At 44.4% G+C, this 18,132-nt stretch overlaps 1 protein-coding gene and 1 long non-coding RNA gene across 9 annotated transcripts in view; one reads left to right on the plus strand and one right to left on the minus strand.

Annotated features, from left to right (window-relative positions):
* TANC1 (tetratricopeptide repeat, ankyrin repeat and coiled-coil containing 1) overlaps positions 1-18,132 on the plus strand; it is a 240,464-nt gene that overhangs the window by 216,683 nt on the left and 5,649 nt on the right. For all 8 annotated transcript variants that reach the window (XM_042948898.1, XM_042948897.1, XM_042948901.1 and 5 more), the window contains 5 exons: positions 9,956-10,089; positions 11,622-11,745; positions 12,069-12,244; positions 15,408-15,540; positions 16,967-17,058. In XM_042948898.1, coding sequence (XP_042804832.1) covers positions 9,956-10,089; positions 11,622-11,745; positions 12,069-12,244; positions 15,408-15,540; positions 16,967-17,058 — 659 coding nt within the window. The remainder of the gene's footprint in view (positions 1-9,955; positions 10,090-11,621; positions 11,746-12,068; positions 12,245-15,407; positions 15,541-16,966; positions 17,059-18,132) is intronic.
* LOC122226166 lies at positions 12,216-17,025 on the minus strand. Its single transcript, XR_006205502.1, has 3 exons — positions 16,593-17,025; positions 15,623-15,961; positions 12,216-12,294 (listed from the first exon to the last, which is right to left on the minus strand). It is a non-coding gene; the product is annotated as an uncharacterized LOC122226166 (long non-coding RNA).

Raw genomic sequence — 18,132 nt, forward strand, 5'->3', positions numbered from 1 at the left:
CTTGTCTGAGTCACTGGTGCCGCAGGTGTGCTGAGGGTGTAGTTGGGTGCTGGATCGCACCTTTGGGGACATAGCTGTTAACAACCAGACGTGGTGTGGGCATGGCTGATAGCACAGAGTGGCCTGTGCCAGCCCATGCTTAATGTCCCCCTCCCTGCACTGCCAGCCCAACTGCTCACCCTAGATGTGCTGTGTCCTCATACTGTTATTCCCTGGGAAGTCCTTCTTACTGCTCGCTGGCTGGTCTGTCAGCAGGCCTGGGGCCCTGGGCTTCATGCCCAGACAGGATGCTGTCATGCCCATGGGCTGACTGCTCCCAGGGCTCCCCTGCCCTAATTTCTGCAAGGGGATGATGCTCTGTCAGGGGGAGTGAGAAGTCTGGCTGAAATACCTCCTCTAAAGTGTCTTTTATGTTGCTCATGCTATTGCAGTTGGCAAAATACTTTAGTTGGCTAGTTAGTACTTCCTAAAGAAGTTTAGTCATTGTAAATACCATGGTTTTTTAATGTCAAAGTTATTTAAAACCCCTTAGTTTCCTCTCTAAGAAGAGCAGAATCTACTTCACTGTAAATTGAGTAGATTATTCAGCTCCATGGCCCTCCCTTTTCCTAGCAGGTGGGGGCAGTTTAGTTCTACATGTGTATTAATCAAAGTTCACTATTTTTCTTAATTCTGGACAGAATTCTGGGTAGGACCTCGCTGCCTCTGGACCTTGAATCTGAGGCCTGTTCCTGTCAGCTGGGGTGCAGCATTTCCAGGCCCATCTTGGAGGAGGGTGGTGCTCACACTAATTTCCTTACTGGACCGTGCAGCCGGGGTAATGAGTCGTATTGCATCCTTGATGTTGCCCTCTTGTCTCCATGGAACTGCTTTAATTTCCCACTCTGTGGTTCTGCCCACCCTCCCGGAGGTGGGGTGTCCTTCAGCTCTGAATTGCAGGTGGACCCAGGCCATGGACGGCTGAGCCTATCACACTCAAGGCTGCCACAGAATATGGTGCATGCACCCCAGGAAACAGGATGACTTATTGTTGGTTGAAAAATGACCCTTTGGTCAGATTTTACTTTGCTTTTTTAGAGAGAGGAGGGCTATCACATGGTAACAATTTAAAGCAAATTTAATACTTACTCCAGTAAGTATTGACTTTGGCATTCAGACTACATTCTGAGATGTATGGGCATCTCAGAACAGATTTTCAGATGAGAGACTGGAAGAAAAAGCATTTGTCCATTGCTTTTTGGGGCATGTGGAGAACTTTTATGTTAAGGAATTTGCTAAACGTATCCTGCTGAGGAAAGCAAAGTGACTTATTATTGTATCCTAGGATATTCAATTTTTGGAGATCCTCTGTATCTCACCAGTGCTGTTGTTGGAAAATCCTTGTCAAGGCATCCCTTCTTCTACTGGTGTTTAAGAAAGTATCTAAGATGAGTAGAAATCCAGGTTTTGCCAATCCAAACAAAAGTAGTTCTTGATTGTCTTTGACCTCAAAACATGACAGAGGGGTAATCCAGGACCCTAGAGGATGTGAGGGAGGGGATAACTCAGGATGAGGATGGTAATACAGGATCCTGGAGGATATGGGAGAGGGGGTAGCTCAGGACCTGGAAGGGAAGGGGAAGGGGTGCAGAAGGGGTGGGGTAACCTAGGACCCTGTAAGGGGAAGAACAAAGTGGGGGAATGTAGGGAGGAGGGGCTAACCCAGGCTCTGCAAGAAGGGAGATGGGCGTGAGGGTCACCCTCAAGTAGAGACAGATTTGGGGGTAAGAACTAAGGGGGCTGGGTTTGTCTGCACCCTGTCTTTTTACTGTTCTGGCAGACCGCTGAGGTTTGCACCACCCATCCCCACCTCGCTGCCCCGGCGTAGGTGTGCTATGGAGAGCCATTCCTCTCTGCTGACAAGACAGCAGAGATCAGCTGACTTGTGTGTGCCTGCCCTGCAGGACAGGTTGGCGTGGGGCGGGGGCAAGAAGTGGGGCAAGTTGAAAACCCACAGAGTGCATCTCGCTGCAAATGAACCGGTAACCTGGCCACTTACCTACTGGAACTCTGTTCATGGTGCTTTTGCTGTGCATAGAGTCCATCCTTCTTGTGTTAATTCCCTACTGTTCCTTAAAAGACAACAGATGCCTTTGGCATTAAAAACTTGTACTCATCTACATATAAGTAGCTTAGAGCACCTTTACCTACAAACACTGTTGCTTGTTATTTCAGTCACTCCTGGAAGAACTATGTATGGTTCATCTGCACTTCCTCAGAAAAATCATAATTGTTTCTTTCAAATTCTTATTGAAGTGTTTGGATCCTTCCTTCCTTCCATCCTCTGGGCTGAATGTGAACTTGCATAGAGTGTATCTGTGGAAATAGCCTCTTTAACCCTGACCCCTTGCATGGAGTCCTGCACGTAACTGTCCTCCTTCGGGCATGCTCAGCCCTTTAAGGAGAGAAGGAAGAACCACACATTACATATGCTTTAAATAACGTGGTGTGTAAGAGGGTCTATCAAAAATGTGAGCATTCTCATCACACTTTAGAAATGACAGCTGTGAAAAGCTGTGTTCTGATTTTTTTTTAGGACAAAGTCTGTATGAAATGTGATTTATGTTGTCCGTGTTTTAGGAAATTGTTCCTAAATTGAATTTGTTATTTATAGTACATATTATTCCTCAAAGGATTTGCAGAGACTTATTTGAAATAATACATAAAAGAATAGGGAAAAAATAATGTCAGAAATAGGACACAAGAATTTGCACAGATATTCCTGCTCCTGTGTCCTAAATGTTCATTAGATTGAGCTGTTTTGGTCTTAGGATACCATGTGACCAGAGTTGGAAGGGAACATAATCATTGTAGATTATTCTTATTGTCTGTGGGAGAAGGCTTAACAGTTCTTCAGGAGAAGAAAAGTGTTTTCTGGTACTCTTATCTAAAACAACATTCATAGTCTGATTAGTTGGACACATATATATTTTTTAAGAGAGTGTGCATGCACGAGTGTGTGGTGTGGTGGGAGGGGCAAGGAGGGGTGGAGAGAGAGGGAAAGAGTATCTATCCCAAGCAGGCTCCATGCACAGCACAGAGCCCAGTGCAGGGTTTGATCCCACAACGCCGGGATCATGAGCTGAGCCCAAATCAAGAGTCAGACACTTAACCATCTGGGCCACCCTGGTGCCCCTAGTTGGATATTTTTCAGGGGAACATCCCAGAGGCAACAACATAGGAGTTAGGATCTCCAACTTCAATCCTACCTCTGCCTCCCACTAACTGTGTGACCTTAGGCAAGTTGATTAACTTCTCTGGGCCTTATTTTCCTCATCTATAAAACCAGGATGAGCAATACTTACCTCATAAAAGTTAGTTGTATATTAAATGAATTTGTGAACTTAAAGGGCCATGAAGTGTCAGTGTAGAAAGCATTTTATAGGTATCATGATATAATATTAAAATATGTTAGGATTTTCCTGTTTTGATTGAGAGCATGAATCCAGGTTCATTCATTCAGCTGTTTGGATTTAATTCCTGAATGATATTGATTGGCTGTGGGTTCGGGGAAAATCATGTAACTCTTGTGACTCAATTCCTTCACCTCAATAAAATGGACAGTCACTGAATTCAAAGGATTCTTATCAAGATTAAATAAAAATTCACCCATAGTATTTTAGCCAGAGCTTGGCAGTTGTTAAGTGTTCAACAGATGCAGTATGCTGCTAGGGTTGTGATAAATTAGTATTAATTATTGAATGTTACTTAGTTATACTATACATTTGGTCTGGATAGATTATTGAAATGGATGTTTAAGTGATAGAACCTTAGTTTGCAGTTACTTTACAGAAACGAAGGACAACAATGACTTTTGGTTACATGCGAAGTCCTGTTTAGTGGCAATTATAAATTTTATTTCTGTAATGAATTCCTTGGCAATTTGAGGTTCATGTTTCATCTTTAATTAGTCTTTAATTATCACACAGAGATTGATAGCATGTTTTTACAGAACTTTTCACACGTCAGGAATGTCCTGGTTCCTTAGATTTGGCCCCTGCCTTGTTTTAACCTCCATAGGTAGGTCATTGGGAGCTGGCGTGATGTGATGGGGAGTCACCGTTTCATGTGATGCTCGGTTGTTGCCGGTTGCTTGGTAACATCCATCCTTTCCTCCATCCCCCAGGTCCTCCTGGGGGACTTCTGCCAAATGGAGAACACTAAGGCAGGGTCAGACCTAGGACGGTGTTCCCAGCCATTACTTGGGAGACTCTCTGAGCATCTGGGTGGTGCTGGCTTCCCGTTCATAAGGTCACGGAGCCCACCCAGCGGGGCTTTGTTCAGGGCTGGGAGTGCTAGAGACTTTTGAGGGGTTCATCCCTCAATGCAGTGATATTTTTTAGTAAGTAATAGAGTAAGAGTAAAGAGTAATCTCTAAGAGATCTCGAGATGTAAGAGTAAAGAGTAATCACTCTTTATTGTGTTTCATTTTACTCTTTATGTTGTTGAGAATTACATTAAGTAACTGCCTGGTCCCTGTGGAGATGAAGAATTTATAGCTGTAGGAAGTTGTTTTTCTGTCTAAGGGAAGCCTTCCCATCCCCTGAACAAAGGAAGCAAATGCCTAACAGAGCAAGGCTGTGGGGTTTGGCTTTTATAAATCTTAGCCCTACTCCTAGCAGGTGGATAAGGGGGTGTTGCCTGCCTTTTGTTTGGGGTTTAGTGCTACTTTCATTCAGGCAGAGAACTTTGGGGCTAGCCTGTCAGATGCCCTCAGGGTGGCCGCCCAGCCCAGCCCATACTCAGAAGAAAACAAAGCCAAACACAGCAGGGGTCAACTTCCTCCATAACAACTTCTAAACCAGTCAGTTTTTGGAAATCAAGGGAGAGAGGCTGCCATTCCCAAAGAATTTTTTTTTTTTAAATCATAAAATTCCTGATTACATTTGACCTCTTAGATAAAATAGCTGAGAATTTTCCAGCATTTCATGCACACTCTTTACTTTTGTTCTCCTCCTTTGCAGTTGGGTGGGGTTTGTCCAGAGAGCCTTCAGCTGAGGTTCAAACATCACTGCCTGTGGCACATCTAATGGTTCCCATCTTGATTGCAACTAGATGACATTTATGAGAATCCTGCTGCTTATTATAAATGTTGGCACTTTGGGTTTTTTTTTTTCCCCACTCACTTTTCTGACAGACAGGAAAAGTCAATATATTAGGAAATAAATTGCACCAGTAAACATAAATATATAAGCAAAGCAGAGCCACTCTGCCCATGTCCCTCTGTCAGCCATCTGGGCCAGCATGACTGCCCCTTCGCAGGTGCAGACGGTCGGGCTCACGTGTTCCGCTCCGGCCTCGGAGGGTGGCATGGCAATGTGTAAGGAGTGTCTGAAAAGGCCGATGTCTGGAAGTGGGAGCCGCCACTGTGTGCACTGACCTGTCACCCTTCTCTCAAGGTCTCTAAATTAGGGACAGAAACATCTGAGGAGGGGAATAATGATCCATTGTTAAAACCCTCAAGCCAGCCATCCTGTGCCTGTGTATTTGAGTGACAGATCTGCCATAAAATGTTATAAACAGCCCTGTTTGTGGAATGACTGCGTTCCTGGCAAGTTGACAATTGAGTGTTTGTAAATCAGACCTTTGCCCAGAGAACTTGAATATGTAAAAGATTCCTGGAAATGATCCATTTTACAAAGAACCAGATCTAACTGATGTTTTCAGGAAGCTCGTAATATTGGGTGTCAACTGGGTCTTCTTAAAAGGAATGTCTGCTGTGACAAATCTCCTGTTCTGAAGACAGGACAGTATTGCTGAGGTACAATTATTCAGAATCTTCCAAAAACGATCTATGCTTTCATGGGAATTTAATTAGAAAAGTGCCATCTTGTTAAGGAATTTGCAAGTAAAAGAAATTGTGTCCAATTTGAGTCATAAAAAGTGCCATGTGTTCACTCACATTGATTTTAGAGTCTCCATTTCGTGCCAGGTCTTTTCGCACCTTCGTCTCCGAATTTCTTTGGCCGGAAGACAGGCATTTCCCCACTGCCAGAGCCTCACCCGCTCCTCCTGTCTCCCCCCACCCCTCTTTTCTTCTGGCCACACAGAGTGCACTGACCCTCATTAGAGTCTGGTGGTCAGCTCAGAGGTCAGCCTTTTCAGCAGAATAGTTGGAATTCCTGAGCAGAGTCTTGCCTGATTTTGTTTGTTTCAGCATGTGGTTGACTGTTCTTCAGTCTTGCTTGTTTCTCAATCTGGTGTCCTTAAATCTGTGGCTGCTGGAACTTGAGGTGCCCTCTAGCCTCAGGGGTTTTGAGTGATGAGGCCAAAAGTATTCATAGGAGTAAAAAAGGGAAACACAGGTCCTATTGACCTACATCACTTGAAAAGGAGAGCGCCTCATTAGGACTTGATGTGCACAGCGTGGGCGGTGTTAGGCCAGAGCAGACTGTGTGACGCTCTTTCAGCCTGTGCATATAGGTGCTTTATCTCAAAAGGAAGTTAATCACCAAATGCACAGCAGGTCTGGCTGTAAAGGAAGAGAAGGGAATCCAGCTCTGTCGCCAGGCCTGGGGTGGCGCTCTCATCCGCTCATCAGCTGCTCCAACTTCTGGCTTCTCTGGCGCCTCCATAAAACACACGGCCCTATTTTTAGTGCTGGGCTGTCATTTCTGATGTGCTGCTGTTGCAAAAATTCAGTAGCAGCTGCACCAGACATCCGGATTTAAAGGCCCCATTTACAATACAGATGAAACTTGTTTACTAAATAGAAGATAATGGAATGTTAGTGAGGCCCTGCTGCTTCAGGACCTCATCAAACAGAAGTGCCTTGAGTTTGTTCCTTCCCAGGCTGTCCTGCATATCTGCTGGCCATGACCCTGCCTGCAGTGTGTGTGTGGATTTATTCATTCATTCGTTCCTTCGTTCATTCTTTCCTTGCAGTGGTCAGCTGTGACCAGAGGAGGGGAGAGGAGGAGATCCCTAATTGGAGGAGGCTTACAGAGGTCAGCAGGTCCAAGAGGTGTCTCACTGCCCGGAACTTCCATCTCTTGAGCTGCTCATTGGTCGTGTTCCGATCCATCCAGATAACACTCTTAAAAAGTGCCCCAAAGCTTGTGTTATTTAGGAATCATTAACGTTAACACCATGGCGGGAACGGACTATCTTGGGCATGCCTGGGACAGCTGGGGCCAGGGCCTGCTAGTTTAGACTCTATAGTATAGACAGGATCCCCTTGGCCACTGGTTTTCAGATACTCTGGGTATGGGAACACTCACCTCCACCCCAGGGCATCAGTATATAAAACTGATACAAATACTGTTCTCTTTATGGTGTTTGTTTACAAATTCCGTACGAGTTAAGATGTATGGTCAGTGGCAGTGAGCCTCTTAGGGTAACCCGGGTAAGAATGGCACCTGCAGTCGAGACCCTCGTCTCTGTCTTGAGAAAATCAGCAGTGCAGATGGCAGCTGCTAACTGTGGCCCTTCTTAGAGTTGTAAGAAATTCTTTGGATAGATGATGACAGGGAAGCATTATTAAGATTGCCCAGTGACAAGCTGCTCTGGTGACACATTCCTTGCCTCAGGGGACTTAGGGCCAGAAGCAAAGTGAGCGCTCACTGCCTTTCCAGAAGGAGAGGGCTTGCTTTCTACACCACCTTCCACAGCCTGACCTTCACATCTTTAGGGCCCCGGCCTGGCACATTCACTCACTTGCTCATGAGTCCTGCCATCTTCCTCACTTTCCTAGGGCACAGGTCCCTGGGATGGATGGGAAACTCAGGTGATCTGCTGAGCAGCTGTGGCACCTCTGTGTGAACAGTCTCTGGCCCCACTGCACTGTGTCCCGGGAACAGTCCGAGGAGACTTCTTTGTTTCTTGGAAGAACTGTTCTTCTCACAGGCAGATCAGGCCCAGGTGTCAGGTTTACATGCTTGTGCACATGTGGCTCCTGGGGTTGAACTGTGGTCAGGCTGACTGGAGGTGGAGTAGGTGTGGTTGTCTGTCCCGAGAGGGGTCTGAGGAGGACAGAAGGATGGAGATGTGCATGTGGAAAGCAGGGTTTGTGAGCACTTGGGTCCCCTAGGCCTGACTCCCTTAGGTGCCCAGGAGAATGGGACACAGACCCTGCGGTCTGCAGTGGAGCCAGGCTGCCCTCTAAAAGGAGGTGCCCTGCTGCGGTGGGGTATGTGTGCTACGTATGACCAAGTCACCGTGCATGTTCCTTTGTGTGTTGTTTCTTTGAACTGATGACAAGTTTGTGATACTGGTGCCTTGTGTTGCCTTCAGTGGTGTGGCGTTTGTTGTTCTTGCTGTACTGTGTTCCATTGTTGGGCTGCACCGTACTTCGATGCACCCCACTGTTGATGGCCATGTGAGCTGCTTTCAGTTTGTGGCTGTTGTCACTACATCTCTCAGTGCCCTAGAAGGGCATCTCCAGGCACGTGTCTGCAAGTGGGGTTGCTGTGCGATGGGATGTGGATATCTTTACTCCAACCAGCAGTGTGTGTGAGCGTATCCATTTCTCAATTACTTGGATTGCTGACGAGGCTGGGTACTTTTCATAAGTTCATTATCACTTGGACTTCACCTTTGGTGAAGGGCCTTGTACTGTGTTTTCCTGATTTTCATACTGAGAGGTCTTACTGATTTGTAGCAACACTGGATCTGTTCTGGAAGCCAGGCATGTGTAAGTGTGAGGCTGAGACAACGTTGTCTTAGGCAGGCAGCAGGAATAGAGCCACAGTACCACACTCAGCCTTCTCCTTCCTCATCTGAATTGTCAGTGCTCCCTCCTGAGGTGTCGTTCCTCCCCAGCGCCTTCCTGTCCTGTCCTCCACTGAAACTTGTCTTGTTGTCCTGGCTTGGGATCGTCCCTGGAATCTGTGAGCATCCTTTCCTCTAGATGATCATTCACGTGACATAGCAGAGGACGCTCATCCAATTAAACCCCTCTTTTTACTACTCTTCATCAGGATCATGGCCTGGGACGGGGGTGAGGAGGCATAATTACTGAAGTGGGGGCATCATGAGAATCTTTCCAATGTATTCTCTTTCCCTCCATTCTATTTTTGTTTTATCCTTGGCTGACTTTCCTAGAACATCGCTACTACCAGCGGCCACTTGCTGCTCAGTATTGCACTAGGCTATTTACCTGAGCACTCGAGGCCCCCAACAATCAGATTCCCTTTTCTTGCTTTCTTGACATTCTTAATCCAGCATCTTGACTGGTTATAGAGATTCTAAGCTCTGTATAGACAGGAATGATTTGATATGCCCTTGACTGCCTCAGTAATTACTAGTTCTTGCTGATTGAAATTTATGACTTTAAGGTAAGAGGCTGGACTGGATAATACTACTGATTGTGTGTGTGTGTGTGTGTGTGTTGCACTATATTCTGATTATATTCTGATTATCTCTTGCTGTGGGTGGAGGGACAAAAAAAGCAAAACAAGACAATGAAATAAAAACATAGTGGCTCCTGAATCTACAGTGTGGACTGGGCTTGGTAGGGATGGTTCACCTCTGCTCACCTGCTTTACCTGGTGCAGCGAGACTCTGTCTGGGGATCCATTATCAGGATGGTGCACACCCATGCTTGCCAGTTTGTTGCTGGCTGGCTGCTGGGAGCTCACCTGGGACTGTCAACCACACACAGGCCTGGGTGCTTCTCCCTGTGAGTGTCACCACAGGGCCACTTGGGTTTCCTCCCACCATGGCAGCTGGTTCCAAGAATGAGTGTTCCGAGGAGAACTAGAAGTTCCCCATCTCAGGACCTGGCCCAGACACTGGCATGTCGTCATTCCTTCTGTGTTGCATTGGTCAGAGCTGTCACAGAGCCCACCCAGATCCAGGGACGCAGGGAAGGGTGCAGAACCGCCTTCCTGGCAGTGGGAGGACTATCCAAGAATCTGTGGCCCCCTTCAGCTACCACACACTAACAGACTCCCTCTGCCCTGTGACCTTCCCTCAGCCCTGACTGCTGCTGCTGGAAGAGGGAAGCTGGAGGTGTGCGAGCTGCTGCTGGAGCACGGAGCTGCTGTGTCTCAGACTAACAGGAGAGGAGTCCCACCTTTGTTTTGTGCAGCACGCCAGGGGCATTGGCAGGTACCCGGTGGGCCCCCGAAGGCTTCGGAAACTGGGTGGGATAGAGCTCACTAGCGCCCATCTCCCCAGGGGCCACATGCGGCTCCCCTGACCCTGTCTTTTTCACATTCTTGGCTGCTGCTTGTGCTGTCAGTTCTACTCGATAACCGCCAACATTTGACGGGCTAGTGCAGTCAGCCATTGTAGGCTGGTAACCTAACTGGGAGCAAGGCTGGTGACCAGGGGAGACCAGCGGCTGCCTCCTTTTAACCAGGGAGGGTTAGTTTTCTGTCATGAGAACTGAAGACTTGCTGTAACATACTTGTTGTCGTGATTTTGTGACCCATTTGTCCAGCACACTTGGAAGAAGAGTGGTTCTCTTATGCTCTTTAGAAAAGGAAACATTTTCTCTCTGGTCTAGGACTGTGATTCAGCCTGGTTTCTTTTGTGAGGAGTGGCCCATTGCCTCTAATTTAGGGGCATAGGAGATCTTCGAGAACAGTCATTTATTCATTTATTCATTTTGCAAATAGTAGCCACGTACCCACCCCATGCCTGGTATGAGGTTACAGTCAAGCTGCACACAAATGGATCTTACTACATACATTATAGGAAGAATTTTCTAGACCCAAGTTTACATCACGGAATCATGATGCTAGTGCAATTGTTAGGAGCTACCAGTGCTCTCCACCAAGATTGGCTTTTCAGTTCCATTTCCAAGAGCTTGGTTTGTACCATCTGCGTCCTGTCCTCCTCATAATGTCTATCTGATGCCCTAGCTAATCCTCTCTCCTGGTCTCAGTACTTCCTAAGTCATGGGGAGGTTTGGAAAGCATCTGTCAGTGTCTCAAGAACAAGAAAGCAATGGGAATACTCCACCTTCTGTTGTCGCCATATAACTAATGCTGTGCCAGAGGGCACTCACTGTGATGGTATTTGTAGGAGACACCTCTCTGGTTTTTTGTTTGTGTTCCCCAGTCTTATTGCCATGCACTGGTTGAAGGCACAGAGCTGAGGCTGGGAATGTCTTCCAGGAAGCTTTGCTAAAAATTATCTTCTGTGAAGGTCAAGCCATCCACTAAGCTGGGAGGCTTAGAAAAGCAGATTGCTTGGGGGTGTGGTGGGTGAATGCTTTCCTGCAGCCCCCACCCTCCTACGGGAGTGTAGCTGCAGGATCATCACCCTGGGACCCAGGACCTTTGCCCCTTCCTTTAGTTCTGCCCAGTGATCCCATAAGCCGCATTGTGGCTGTCTGGTCATGACTTGATTGTGACTGGTATCTCCCCTTCTCCACATTACTACTGTTCATGCCTTGTATGTGCATGTTTTACAGCTATAGTAATTGAGTATGTGAAAAAAAAGTACATATTTGGAAGAAGATTCTGTTCAAAGGAATACAATGGAAAGATGGCACGGGCCCTACAAATCACACATGTAAAGAGGCATTTGAAGAAGGAATCCTTTATTGCTTTTAAGTGTGGAAAACCTGCCTGGGTAGAGAGCACATGATTGAAAGTGGAGCAGGGAGATTGTAATTCCAATGTTTCTTTCAGATCGTTAGATTACTTTTGGACCGTGGCTGTGATGTGAGCCTAAGTGACAAGCAGGGCCGGACGCCCCTCATGGTGGCCGCTTGTGAAGGACACTTGAGCACCGTGGAATTTCTCCTTTCAAAAGGTAGCAGCATGGGAGCCCCTGCAGAGGTTTCTTCGGAATGGACAAAGAAAAGAGCTTTGGTAGACCCACTGGCAGTGCTTTTCAATTCAAGTTTGAAAAGTCTTCTTGTTATGGACATTCTCTGATTCACACACAAGTAGAAAGAATACGTAGTAGACATATATACCTATTACTCAGCTTCAGCAGTGGTGACCATTTTGCCAGCTTCAGATATCACAGGCTTGATTGCCACCAGTCAGGCCAAGTGTTTGCAGATGTGAATCGATTGGCTTCTGGGCTTTGTCTTACTGAGCTCATGTTTTGCGAATGGGCTTTTCTTTCAGGTGCTGCCCTTTCTTCTCTGGACAAAGAGGGACTGTCAGCATTAAGCTGGGCTTGTCTGAAGGGTCACAGGGCAGTGGTCCAGTTTCTGGTTGAGGAAGGAGCCGAGATAGACCAGACGGACAAGAATGGCCGCACTCCCTTGGACCTGGCCGCCTTCTACGGTGACGCAGAGACCGTAGGTACCCCGCAGGTGGTCACACACTCCACCTGCACACCAGGCCAGTGCTGCAGAGAAACCCAGGAGTTGAATTATTCCCAGAGTGCATGTGAGGCCGTGTTGAGTGTGGTCAGTGTGGACTTGTGTGCTGTGGGGTAGCTTTCATTTTTCTCTAATTCTCTGGCATTCAGTCTGTGGCAGAATTTTAGTAAAGATTTTAATAGACTCTTAAAACCTTCAAGATACATGATTACAAACTGTGTCTTCAAACATATGTTGAACATATGTGTGTGTGTGTGTGTGTGTGTGTGTGTATATATATATATATATACACAAATGTGTGTGTAGTTTTATTTTCTTCTAGTAACCCATATAAATAGAATTCCTCTACAGAGCATTTAAAAATCACTTTTTTATATATATGAGCGGTTACTAATCAGATAATTATCTGGTTTATTTTTAATAAAAATGTGGCAGTCTAGAAATAATATAAATAATATATATAAATATAATAGAGATATATATCTATAGATTATATGGTGTCTATAATATAGACATAATAGACATATAGACATAATATAAATATATCTATATTATATATATTTACATATATATTTCTATATATAATATACATATTATATATATTTATATCTATATATTATAGACATATTTCTAGACAACATAAATAACATAAATAATGTAAATAATATAAATAAAAAATAAATAACAAATAAAACATAACATAAATATATAGATATAAATATATAATATATTATATATAGATTTATATATTAGAGATAAATATATAATATTTATATATAAATATATATAATCTATAGATTATATATATATAGATTATATATTATTTGTTATTTCTAGACAATGCTGATTTTTATTTATTAAAAATAAACCAGATAATTATCTGATTAGTAACTGCTCATATATATGTTTATATTATTTCTAGACAATGCCACATTATTTATATAGATTATATAGATGCATATAGATATAATGTCACATTATTTATATAGATAAAATATATATATATAAATAATATACAAATAATATAAAATATTTAGGGCACTATATTCATCCCTTTGCCAAATGTTTAATTGAGAGAAGAAGGGATAAAATATTAGTAATATAAGAACTACAAAATGTCTTTCAGGGCAGAAACCATGTCTTTGTCAAGTTCCACATCCCAGGCACCAAGCAGGTGTTAAAGGAATGTTCAGCTCCTTCAGACTTACCATTTTTGAAGAATTAAATATGTCTAATGTGCAAATTAGCCAGAGAGATACTGTGTTTCTGGAAACCATGAAATTTAGAACAAAAGCCATCCTTGTTCTGCATGTCTGGGCCTTGATGCTTTTTAGAAGGCAGTGATGTTCGTGTTAAATGGTCTCAATTTCCTGGACAGTGTAAATTGTACTTAATGTTGATTTTCAAAAACAGCTGTTTAAACCTCACATATCCATACTTTTATTTTTCAGCTTCTATTACCTTACCAAATCCTAGTTTGTCAGCATTAGGAAGAGTGAAGGAGCTTAGCATTCTAGGGTAATTTTTTTTCATTGTGATTTAAAAACACATAACATAAAAGTTACCATCTTAACCATTTCTAAGTGAAGAGTTCAGTGGTGCTAAGTACACTTAACATTATTGTACAACTAATATCCACACTTTATCCTGTAAAACCGAAACTCTGTACCCAATAAATAAGACTGTTTCTCTCCTCCAGTCCCTGACAGTCACCATTCTACTTTGTGAATTGACCACTCTAGTACCTCATACAGGTGGAATCATAGAATATTTTTCCTTTTATAAACTGGCTTTATTTCACTTAGCATAATGTCTTCAAGGTTCATCCACCTTGTAGCATGTAACAGGATTTCCTTTTTTAAGGTTGAATAATATTCCACTGTATGTCTGTGCCACATTGTGTCAATCATTTCATCTGTCAGTGAACACTTGAGTTCACTCCACCTCTTGGCTATCGTGAATAGTCACAATTTACAATAGTCCACTGTGGCTATGCAGATATCTCTTCAGGATCCTGTAGATTCTTCAAGATTTATCTATATTCTTTTGGATATATACCCAGAAGTGTGATTGCTGGATCAAGTGGTAGTTATATTTTTAATTTTTTGAGGAACTTTCATACTGTGTCTAGAGTGTTTGCACCAGTTTACGTTCCCACCAGCAATGCTCAGGGGTCCTATTTCTTGACATCCTCGCCAACACTTTTTTTTTTTTTTTTTTGATAGTGGCCATCCTAATAATGTGAGGTGATAATCTCATGGTTTTGATTTTCATTTCTCTAATGATTAATAATGTTGAGCATCTTCTCATATGCTTCTTAGTCATTTGTATATCACCTTTAGAGAAATGTATATTCATATCCTTTTTAAGATTGGGTTATTTGGGTTTCTTATTGTTGAGTTGTAGGAGTTCTTTATATATGATGGATATTAATCCTTCCAGTGTCATTTTGAATAATTGGTGGACTGTCAGATTCACATGAAAATCTAAGGTGACTTCTTTTCAGCAATTTGAGTAGCCCAAGTGATTTTTCCTCTGTGTTCCATTTCTGAGTGACTGCTGTCATACCACGTCAAATCAAGCTATGTACCATGGTCTCAAACCTTGCCTCTTTACATACCCAATATTTGAGTCTCTTTCCTAAGCCTTAAAGTGAGTAATAATTGGTTTTTTCTAATCTCAAGCTGCTAGTTTTTCTAGCTTGCTATACCCAGGCTGTGTGGGTCTGAGTGTTTCCAGAGGTCCCATTGCTGTAGACTGCCAGTATGTAGGAGCTGTTGTAGAAGTCTGCCTCCTAAGTAATTGGAGATGAAAATATGACTGTGGCCATCCCTGTGGTCTGGGAAGTTGATATACATATACTCCTCTGTGGTATATGAATGCATGTACATAACATGTCCCTCCCTAGGAGTGTTCACCCACCTCCCTCATTGCTGATGGTAGAGTGGACTTTAGCTATGGATTATAGCCCTCTTTTCGGTTACCCGTTGGCTTCATTTCCATTAGGACCCTTCATGGCCAGAGGCGTTGAAGATCACAGTAAAGCTAAGACTGCCAGTTCCACCCCAGGATGCAGAGGTGGGTGGGGTGTGACACCTCTGCCACCAGCCACCCCTCAGGGCTCTGTCTCTCCCTGCAGGTACTGTATCTGGTTGAGAAGGGAGCCGTGATTGAGCACGTGGACCACAGCGGCATGCGCCCCTTGGATAGAGCCATTGGTTGTCGAAATACATCTGTAGTGGTTACACTGCTGAGAAAAGGAGCCAAATTAGGTCAGTGAACACCTCATCTCAGCAGCGGGAGAGGGAGGTTCACTTCAAATTCTAGAGTATGTCCGGGGCCATAAAGACTTACCTGATCCCAGGTTAAGAAGATGTCAGGTGCCTAGAGATTTCTTTTCTGTCCTCTACAAGGCTCATTTAAACACAGTCATTCAGAATGCTTAAATAACTCATTACATTATCACTGCAATGTGGGTAGAAAGCAGTGGCCAATGTTGAAGACCAGTCTAGAATTGTAGGGTGTTAGGGATGCCCGGGAGCCACAGCACTGAGCAGCTCCATTCAGCTCTTCGGGGGAGGCTGGTTATGTGGTTAAGAAAGCTCACAGGTGGCTCTGCTGAGCAGCTGAATTGGCAAACCACTGTTCTGGAGTAGTCCTAGTCGGGTAGGGTAGCCACAACTCCAGCAGTTTCTGTGAAGGAAAGTTCATGGGATTTTACTGGAAACTAGATGGGGGAGGGGTGTCACTGAAGGATAATGACAGGGCAGAGGGGACTCAGAGTAGGAAGAGCCTTGTTCTCTGTGCTTGGTCGGAGCGTGAGCCCCCACTCACAATGTGTGGGTAAAGAGCAACAAGAACATGGCTCTCGTAGTTTAATACATCAGACCTTCAGCCAGCGGCAGCCCCCAGGAGGGGACTGTGGCAAAGATGAACAGATCTGATGTTACTAAGCAGTTCACAGTATCAGAAATTATTCTGAACAGTTTCATGTTTTATCATAGTTAATCCTCACCTACCCTCTAAGTAGGTAGAGATAACACCATCATGTTGCAGAGGAGTAAACCAAGGCAAAGTGGAGGTAAATAGCTTCCCTAAGGTCATGGTAATCAGCAGAGTCAGTGGAGCAGAGTAGTCTGACTCTGAGACTGTCCTCTCTTAAGCATTATTCCCTGCACGTGCTCAGAAGTGGGGCTGGCGGCTGGAGAAACATGAGCTGTGACAAGAGGGCGGACCAACCAGACAGAGCCAACCTGTCTGGGCAGATGCAGTATAGACTGCAGCAGAGAGCGAGAGGCTACTAAGAACATGTGCCTTCACTTACCAGCAGACATGGGCCCTGCAGGAAGCTAAGGAGATTATTCAGAAGCCATGTTTGATTTTCCCCAAAAATCCCAGCAGAAGGGAGGGATGGGCCTGGTTGCTCTGACGCCTTGGTTTCCCAGCACTCTTTTCATCAGAGTAACAGGTGCACGGGGTACAGCCTCCTCCCAGGAGCCTCATTCAGCGTGAGGCAGATTGGAAGAGAGACCAACTCCTGGGGGTCCTGCTCCCTGTCCTTACTTGTACTGTTGTCTGGAGGCTGCAGGACACAGTATGCTGCCGTCTGTGACCTGGGCTGCCATCTGGCCCCAGCAGCAGTAAACTCCTTCCCTCCCGGAGCACTGACGTGCCTCTGAATGCATGTTTGTTTTGCAGGAAATGCCGCCTGGGCGATGGCTACTTCCAAACCTGATATTTTGATTATACTTTTACAGAAATTGATGGAGGAAGGAAACGTGATGTACAAAGTAAGTGGTATCGCCCTTTTCTGGGATGTGACCGCCTACGAGCAACCTCTTAGTTTGGTGTGGACCGGGCAGGACCATGCTCCTGCCCACCACACCTGTAGCCAGGCTTCCGTGGATGCTCTGGGAGATGCACACCTGGCCTCGTGCCCAGGCTTTCATGTCTCCACAGCAGAGCCTTCAAGGTGGAAGGCCCTATTCTGTCATTGAGAACTGTTATTTCTGAATGAATCCTCACAGCTATGACTGTGACATATGGCCTGAAGCCTTGGTGTGAAGGTAGAGTGGCCTCAAGCAGGACATTCCTTAATTCAGGAAAGGGCCACTCAGGAGACATTTTCTGAAGAAAAGAATCATTAAGTCTCCTAAGACTTTATTATCTTATTTTTAATAGTTGTAAGCTTCTGCAATTTGAAACCGTTTCTAGAGATATTTTTACTTAAGATAGTCAAGGAATATATAATACTCAGTTACTGAGGAGATGATTTTTTCCCCATTTTCCCTTAGAAATGGAAATATAAAGATTAATAAAAGTAAACATTTTAAATAAAATTTGAAGTAAAATTTCCAAAATAAGCCATTAGTTTAGATCAGAGGTCAGCAGACTTTTTCTGTAAAATGCCAGACAAGGAAATAGGCTTTGCCATATGGTCTCTGTCACTGCTCTTCAGCTTTGCTGCTGTGGCATGAAAGCAGCCACAGGTGATACAGAACATATGGGTGTGGCCATGTCCCAGTCAAAGTGCATTTGTAAAAATGGGTGGCAGGTGAGATTTGGGCCAGAAGCTGTAGTGTGCCCACCCCTGGCTTAGATAGATGCTTAGGCCATAGACCTAGATCACTGTTCTTTTCAGGTCTGTAATTAGACAGAAGTAAAAGTTCTGAAAATAAAACAAAAAACTGCATTATGACCATTTTAATCCTTTTATCAGGAGGCTGCTGCATGGACTGCATTTAGTTTTTCCCTTTTCTTTTTTTAATAATAACAAATATGTAGGCAAAAGCACGACCCAGCGGGGTTCCTGACTTGTAATCCGTTTGAAATTGAGTTCAGAGTATATGTTGTTGTGGCTTTGA

This window comes from Panthera leo, chromosome C1, assembly GCF_018350215.1.
Source record: "Panthera leo isolate Ple1 chromosome C1, P.leo_Ple1_pat1.1, whole genome shotgun sequence".
Taxonomy (NCBI): domain Eukaryota; kingdom Metazoa; phylum Chordata; class Mammalia; order Carnivora; family Felidae; genus Panthera; species Panthera leo.